At 41.2% G+C, this 8,347-nt stretch overlaps 1 protein-coding gene across 1 annotated transcript; it reads right to left on the reverse strand.

Moving 5' to 3' along the window:
• Positions 1-257: 257 nt before the first annotated feature.
• On the reverse strand, positions 258-7,851 carry NEK2 (NIMA related kinase 2; the record flags this gene model as incomplete). The annotated part of the gene is made up of 9 exons (XM_080615361.1): positions 258-481; positions 2,702-2,772; positions 2,855-2,909; positions 3,883-4,102; positions 4,791-4,917; positions 5,169-5,251; positions 5,822-6,059; positions 7,435-7,652; positions 7,756-7,851. 9 exons carry the CDS (start codon positions 7,849-7,851, stop codon positions 258-260), a joined length of 1,332 nt encoding a protein of 443 aa, XP_080471487.1.
• Positions 7,852-8,347: the final 496 nt, after the last annotated feature.

Here is an 8,347-nt window from a genome sequence, read left to right on the forward strand (position 1 = left end):
AAAACATCTGATTGACAATATTTCTTTTTTCAGAAGAGTAATATATGGTAAACAGGAGGACCAAATATTTTTTCTTAATACAATTCATAATCTCTTATGCTTTGATCATGAGCTACCTATTGTAGACTAAGAGCTTGTACAACAGCTGTTAAAATAAACTTTCAGTAGGTCCCAGCTTAAAAGAGGGAGGCACAAGTAGCTTCCAGCGCATTTAATCAACTTTTAAAAGTTAAATATTTTACACCTGTGTTATAATTTCAGCGCATGCCCAAGATTTGTCTGCTCTTCAGTTGATAGTTCTTTTCCAGTTCAGCCAGTGCTTGAGCCCGTAGGTTGGCAGCATACAGACGTTTTCTGAGATCAGAGCATTTCCCTTTAGACAGGGGATGGTTTTCCAAATTAACAGAAGTCCCAGCATTCTCCTCACTTCCAAAGTGTACTTTCTTCTTGGTTGTAGGGAAGGGCAGCAGCAGTGCATTATCTTAGAAGTCAAACAATAAAGACTGAATTAGTGCATCTTTCAGCATTTGTTGCTTAGCTCATATTTTTTAAGCCTATTACCCATTTTGCTATCTACCTATGGCTTTAAGTGATCTAATTAAATGCATTTCACAGCAACAACTCTTTTCCACTTTTCGTTTCCAGGAGTAACATAATGCAGTTCCAAAGTGAAATAGAGAATGGGGGTCCCAGCTACGAAACACTTTGTCTTTCCTTCATAGCAGGGGCAGACATGCTTCAGCTGTATAGAATGGCCACAGTGAAAAGGCAGTTAGCTTGGTTTGTTTTTAATGATGCCGGGTACAAAAACTACCATCAAAAGCTATTAAAACAGCTGAGTTGCTTCTCATAAAAGCCAAGTTTACAAAGCTGAGCTTAAGGTGTGGGAGTTTACTTTGATTTTTAATCAAAGGGTCTAACTATCCTAATCTTAACACTGCTGAAACCTTAATTTTCAATTTATTAGGCTGGAACAAAGATGCAACAAGCAAGTGAGAAGGGCCAAACTGAAGAGACTAATGAATGTTGCAGCACTTTATAGTTTCATATAGGTAAACTATACCTGTTTTAACATTAAAGCCTTCCCTAAGAATCAGAAAATCCCTGCAAAAATAGGGTAGTGTCTAGGACTCTGTCTTAGAAACCAGGATTTTTGGTTTGCCATTTTACTGTGAAGTGAGCCACACACAGACTTTGAGGAGAAATTAGGGGTCTAAGATGTGTGATATGTTCAAAAAAATATAGTACTATTTGAACAATTGAAGATAACAGAAGCAAGTGATGTTGGTGATGTACTGGAGAAATACTTAGCTCATTCATATCAGAATAGTGAGACTTTTAGAAACAGTATTAACAAGAATGCTGTGGAATGAAGAGTAGCAAACATTGTGACAAGTGTTTAATCAAGTGATCTACAGATATTGCAAGATTTGGTCAGTCTTTTAATAAATATATTCACTTTTCCACATTATCCAGATCAGGGTAGTAACTGGTTGAAGTGGTTCAAAAATTAATAGCCCTGTTAAGGTCAAAATACCTTGTAAAGGGGTGGGAGATGCAAAAGAGAACTGAAGCAAATGCTGAAGCTTACTGAACTTCAGTCATCCAACATTAGAGGCAACATCAGAAAAGCCCAAGGCAAGTTCACTTTTCATATTCTTTCATGTATCAAAGTCAGACAATATGTTGAGAGGTGTAATTCTCAAAACTGACAGGGATGTTAGAAATAGCTCAAGTACCACTAATGTCTGGTGGCATTTAGCTTGTATTCTTGCATGCTGTGATAAGCACTTGAACTTCAGTTTTATTTGTATTTGAGGATGTGAGATGCTTACCTTGCTTTATCTGACCAAAACTAAATGAAGAGGTTATTGCTGCATGTTAAAGGGTGTTCATGTTTCTTTGTTCTAGAGCACTACTTCGGATCCAGCCATTTAATATTCCATTTAATATTCCAACCACTATTTCAAAATGCATTGAGATACTTGAATTATTTTTACTATTAAAAGATGGGTGCAATGAAGAGATGATATTACATTTTATGATAGTGAGGGCTGAACAACTGAGGCCAAAGTGGATGCCAGATATTGCTGGCATAACAAATACTCTAAGAGAGATTAGACTACAGGTAGTCAGGAAGTACTACAGCACATTTTTAAAGCCCCCCTTCGGTGTGTTAAAAACTAGAGTAGGCTCTTAACAGTTAGTATTCTTTAGATGCAAAGATCTTTAGATCTTGTATGACGCACCATTCACAACCAGGTCACTTGCAATAAATACTATTTCCCACCAAATTTTTGGAAGCTGAAGAGATTAAAAATGTGAATTTTTATTAAAATTAAAAATAAAATTAACTTTATCAAAAGTCTGTAAAAAGGCATCCATAAATAAAATAATTGCAGCTCTGAGTAAAGGTTGGGTTACAAGTCAGCACTCCTATTAGTTTACAACAAGAATCTAGTTTTCAAAACAGCACAAGACTGCAGTGCTGACAGTGGTAGCTCAGACTCATGGTTGAGCATCATCCACTAAGTCTTTTTGCAAAGTACAAAATCAAAAGTCTCTTCCCAACAATGCAGAGATACTGGGGTTTGTATTGCTACAATGGGACTAAGCACAGCATACTGAGCATTGGAGGCATTCTTCTCATCATTCCAGCCTACATTTATCAGTGCCAGTGGCTTCTTGTGTGTTTCCATACCTGGACCATCTGCACAAGCTATCACCTTCTGTTCTTTGTAAAGATTGTAGCTCCTCATCAGGTTTTCAGCTCTGTTTTCAAAAGAAAAGTTTAAGTTTTTTGTCCTAAGATTGTGGAGTTTCTGCTATAGGCAGTTCTAGGCTAGTAAGATACCTGGCAAGTTTGTCCTCTGCCAGTCTCTCACGAACACAGAGTTCCCGTTCTCTTTCTGGAAGTAGAAATACAGTAGTATGCAGTGTTAACATGTAAATGTTAAAGTTAAGAGTGATTGTGCATGATGGATTTTGTTCCAGGAAAAGACAGTTATGGGTGCATTTGACAGGCTATATTTCCTGCATTTATGGCTCTAAACAAAGGTAGCTGCTGTGCAGATACACCTTTATCCATGCACTGATAAAGCACTAAGCAAGTACTCCAAAATGCCAGCAGGTCTTTTTTCCCCCCCTTCCCTCAAAACTGCCATATCTACAACAACGAAACTACAGCATCTTTTTGTTCTGCACATTAACTCATGGCGCACAGCAGCAGATCTAAATATTTAGATACCAGATACTATGATTCAGTTATGACTAAACACCCCATTTACAGCAGCAGCAGCTGTTATTCAGGCTTAGAAAACAATTTATACTGTTAAACTCTGTAATACAGAGTCTACTGCATATGCAAAGAGATATTTCATGTGGGCAGCAAATGTCAATGCCTGAGGACCAGTTATCCATAGTTTCACAGGTAAGCTACCTGTAGGGTACAGCTTTTATAAAACAGTTTGCTTACTCTAATATGTTTTGCTCCAACATCAGGATGACCTTAGGTTACATACAAGCACAAACAACATTAGCTTACACAGTGAGTGAAAAGCAACTTACACCGCACGATGCAGAATATACCCAGACCCTTTTTTCCTTTATACTTTCCTAATTGCCACTCATGTTTAATCTTCCCAAGCCAGACTTCTATATCCAAACTGCCAGTTATAGTAACTTGAAAAAAGAACTAGTCTAGATAAACCCAGGCATTCTTGCTTTAGTCTTTAAACAGAAATCTAGTAATGAACGTCAGACTACAATATCCTAGTGCATTAAAATGAGGGGTTTTAAAGCCATCTAGCTTTACTTTCTCCATATTTACTCTTTTGAATCAGAACCCCACTGCCACCCTCTTCCCAAAGTGGAATATCATACGCTCCAAACGTTGCTCTCTCTCCTTAATGGCTTGTTCTCGTCCCTGTAGTTGCTGTTCCTTCCGCTTCACCTCATTCACTGCAGCATCTGAATACTGCAGCCTTTCTGGCTCCCATGATCTCCAGCCTCTTTTATCTAGGTTTTGTCTCTGTTCTTCTGTCACCAAGTCTGCTATCAAGGGGTGCTGCAGAATATCTTCAACAGAAGGTCTGCAATAATCCTAAAGGGAAGACATTACCAACAGATTCCATCTGCAACCAAGAAACATTAGGGCCAGAGATTCCCAAGCAAGACCCACTACAGATGGAAACCAGCTGAGCTGCTATACAGTGAAGGAGAAGTTGGAGAAAAATGGAATTAGGAAGGGGTAGCACAGCTAGATGACAAAAGCCAAGGCAGGAGGCTGTTACTAAGCCCTCAGCTCCAGAGGCTGTTAAGTTTGGCTCTCCTAGCCCAGGCTTTCACTCTCTTCAGTGACAGAATGGGGTGGTGAGTCTACAGGGGCAATTGTTAGTAAGTTCTGTAGCAAGCACTCTGCACCTGTAGTTGTCACTTGATTCCTGAAGAATCCATACCTGTTGGGAGACTTGGGTTCTTGTTACAGCTTTGTTGTAACATGCAGTGTTCTTCTCAACACCCCCATGCTAGCCATGGGGCATGATCTATATGGTAACCATATAAAGCCAACCCACTTCCAAACACACTGGAACCATTTTAACGCTAAAGACATAAGGTCTTATGTATGCTGTGAGGAAATTCTGTGTAAGACAATATTGAGACAGCCTTTCAGCATCCTGAACATACTTGAGCTGCTACTTCAGATCAGTTTCTTTTGTAATTGAGAAGGAAAACTAGTATTTCAGTACCAGTTCAAGTTCTAGGTGGAAAAATGAGTAATTGATTCTTACCTTTACATTCAGCATCTCCTTGAGAAGTTCATTCAGCTGCTCTGAGTAACGATATGGTATTCGCCTGAATTTCCCTTCCTTTATCTTTTCTGCCAACTCCTTTTGGCTGCAAGCTCTAAATGGAGGCCTGAAAAAGAACATTTTTCTTGGTTTCTTTCACTAATTTTAGTGATTCATTTTTCATTTAAATAAAAGAATCAGACCAAGAAAAAAAGCTGCAATCAAAGGCTTGTTTTGACTACCTAATGTCAAGAGCAATATAGAAATACAAATCTAGGACTAGATTCTGAAGCCTTTATGCTTTTATCTCTACAAATTTTAATTATACACATGTTAACAGCTATGTCTCTACATTCATCACCGCACTACTATACTTACGAGAGAGCACATAATTCATACAGGAGACATCCTAGAGACCAGATGTCAGATTTTTCATTATATGACATGTAGTTCATTTGTTCCTAAAGAAAGAGAACAATCTTTGGGTTATTAACTAAGATATTGTTCTACTATTGTAGGATAATCAGCTACTCTTCAAACCTGAATTAAACCATTATTTAATGGGGTTACTTTTAAGATTCCACCTTAATCTCCACAGCTACTAGTAGTAGCAGGATTTTAACAAGTTGTAGCAGTGCTACACTGTAGAAGACTGTGAAGTGTTGCACCAATCTTTAATTGATACAATCCCATATTTCAGTCAATACTAATCTTTCTCACACAAAATGCACTGTGTTAGGGAAGTCCTTGTTCATTTCCACAAATTAAAATCCTACCACCAAGAAGTATTTTAATAAGATTTTTACTTTAACACTATGAAACAAAAGCATTCAAGCTTCCCTGTTCCTTTTCAGAAACAATATACTCCAACATCTCTCTAATATTCCAAGAACATATCAAAACTTATACAGTGAAGAGCAACTAGTAACTCTATCAAAACCTCCTAAGCATTCATGGACTGAGACAAACACTGCAGAAAACAGATCTTGGAGGCACAAAAGGGGAGATGAGGCACAGAAAGGTGGTCTTACTGGAGACATGTAATACGGAGTTCCAACAAATGTTTTGGCAAAGCTGGTGTCATGGTGCAATATTCTTGCCAGTCCAAAATCTCCAAGTTTCACATTCTGCTTGCCATCTAGAAAGACATTTGCTGGTTTTAGGTCGCGATGCACAGTGACTCCACCATCACTCCGTCTGTGACATTCCTTCAAGGCCAGCGTCAGTTGAGTCAGTACTCTGAGAACAAAGCTTTCTTCCAAGTAATGCCTGAAAGATGATCACATCGTTTAACAAAGGTATTCTCTGAGTATGCATCATTTTTAAGTAGTTGCTGCCAGTCTTAGTGTGGCAGCAGCATTTCAATACTACCGTTACAAAACATCACTGAATCACCCCAGCACCTTCACAGAAAACTAACAGCAACAGGCATCTAGATAAGCTATTTTAAAAATGGAAATTAAAAAAATCACTCCAAATACATTGGAAGACATCTGTACTTTTGTTGCAGAACCCCTGAGATACTTCCTTCCTCCCCCAAAAAGCTTAACAAAGACGTAGCATTTTCACTGCTTACAGCACAAATACCAACTTGATGCTTTTGTGAAGAGATCTGTCCCTTTGATCACTTGTGTAAGTGTACTGCCAGCTGTTTATAATGAGCAACATAGAACAACAGAGCCAGGACAGGACTGATTGTTAATATAACCTTCCTCATATGAAAACACTGATGTTTGGCAGCAGCTGCTGTACCATTTCAGACTATCCTCACAAAGTGACACACGGTGCTATGTACTTGTTTAACTTACTAATGTTAAAACTGATATTATACTTAACAACTTGGCTGCTAAGTCTAAATCTAACCAAGGTGAAGTCTTATCAACTTGGTGTCTTCACAAAGTTTACATGCAGGCACATAAAGTAGTTTTTAACAGTCTTCCCTTTCATGTGCCCTGGTGTTCTAACGAAAAACAGGGTACAAGTAGTTTAACTGATGGGCAAGCCAGAAAAGCCAACAGACCAAGCTGCTTATCTGCAAGAGCTATGACTTGCTGGTTTCTGTTTTCAGCCACGTGCATAGTAGCGTTGCAACCAGAAACCATTCAACAGCTTCTGCCGCATAGGAGAGCTCAGGTTTTTACTACTTCAGCATAAGCATCTGATCAGTTGGTGCATTCCTGAGCAGAACTCCCACCACTGTTATAATCTTGGCCAAAACTTTGTACATTTCAGAGCTGTTAGGTCCAAAGGATTAAACCTTTCCAGAAGTTACTAACGGACACATTTCACTTTCCTTTAGACTGTCTGGGATATTTCATACAATCGCAGCCTAGTTTGGGTTGAAGGGACCTTAAAACTCATCCAGTTCCAACCCCTGCCACGGGCACGGACACCTTTCACTGGAGCAGGTTGCTCCAAGCCCCTGCGTCCAACCTGGCCTTGAACACTGCCAGGGATGGGGCAGCCACAGCTTCTCTGGGCACCCTGTGCCAGCGCTTCAGCACCCTCACAGGGAAGAGCTTCTGCCTTAGATCTAACCTGAACTCCCCTTGTTTCAGTTTGAACCCATCACTCCTTGTCCTGTCACTACAGGTGATATTTCAAGTTAGACACTACGAAATTGCCACACACAGATTCCACACACCTCTCTTTCGTGCACTTTGCAATCAAGCTGGCCAGGTCACCGCCATCGCAGTACTCCATCACGATGTACAGCGTCGTGCTGCTTTTGTCGATGATTCGATCGTAATACCGGACGATATTGGGATGCCTCAGCTCGCGGAGCAAGTTCACTTCCGAAACAAGCATTTGCTTCTCTGCCTCCGACATTGTGCCATAGTCAAGCTCCTTCCACACCAAGATCTAGGATGAGGAAAACGACCTTTAGGGAATGCTTTGCACACAAGCCAGAGCTCCGCAGGGAGAAGAGCGGCTCCCAACACCTTCGCCCAGATCCCCGCCTCACCTTGCCGTCGGCCTTGCGGCGCACCTTGCGACACTTGCCGTAGGAGCCAGCGCCGATGGTGAGCAGCACCTCATAATCGTCGGGCCGGCCGGGCATGGCGGCGGAATCACCTCAGGCTGCGGGGATCCCCACTTCTGGACCCGCGCTGTTTAAACGCACCGCCCCTCCCTCCCATTGGCCAGGCTGCTCCGCCCCGCCCACTCCAACTGCCTTCCCATTGGCTACGCCGCCGTAAACAAGCGACGGCCCCGTTGCGGCCGTTACAGGCAGCGGGTGGCGGCGGCAGGCAGGTATCGCGAGAGGCGGGGCGGCGCGCGCTGCCCGCGGTCCCGGTGAGGCACCGGCAGCGAGGGCGGCCTGGTGTGGTGTGAGGTGTTCGTGCCCGTGTAGGGGTTGGAACCCGGTGAGCTTTAAGGTCCTTTCCAACCCAAACCATTCTGTGATAATGGGAGATCTCAACAGAGTGGTCTCTAATACTGAGAAGTGTTCAAAAAAAATCCTCAAGCTATTTACAATAATAGAAATTTGGTCTGGAAAACTGCATTTTAAAACCAATGAGGAAAATTCCTCATGATTCTTCAAGGAATTATAG

The sequence above is a fragment of the Psittacula echo genome (assembly GCF_963264785.1).
Source record: "Psittacula echo genome assembly, chromosome: 4".
Lineage (NCBI taxonomy): Eukaryota > Metazoa > Chordata > Aves > Psittaciformes > Psittacidae > Psittacula > Psittacula echo.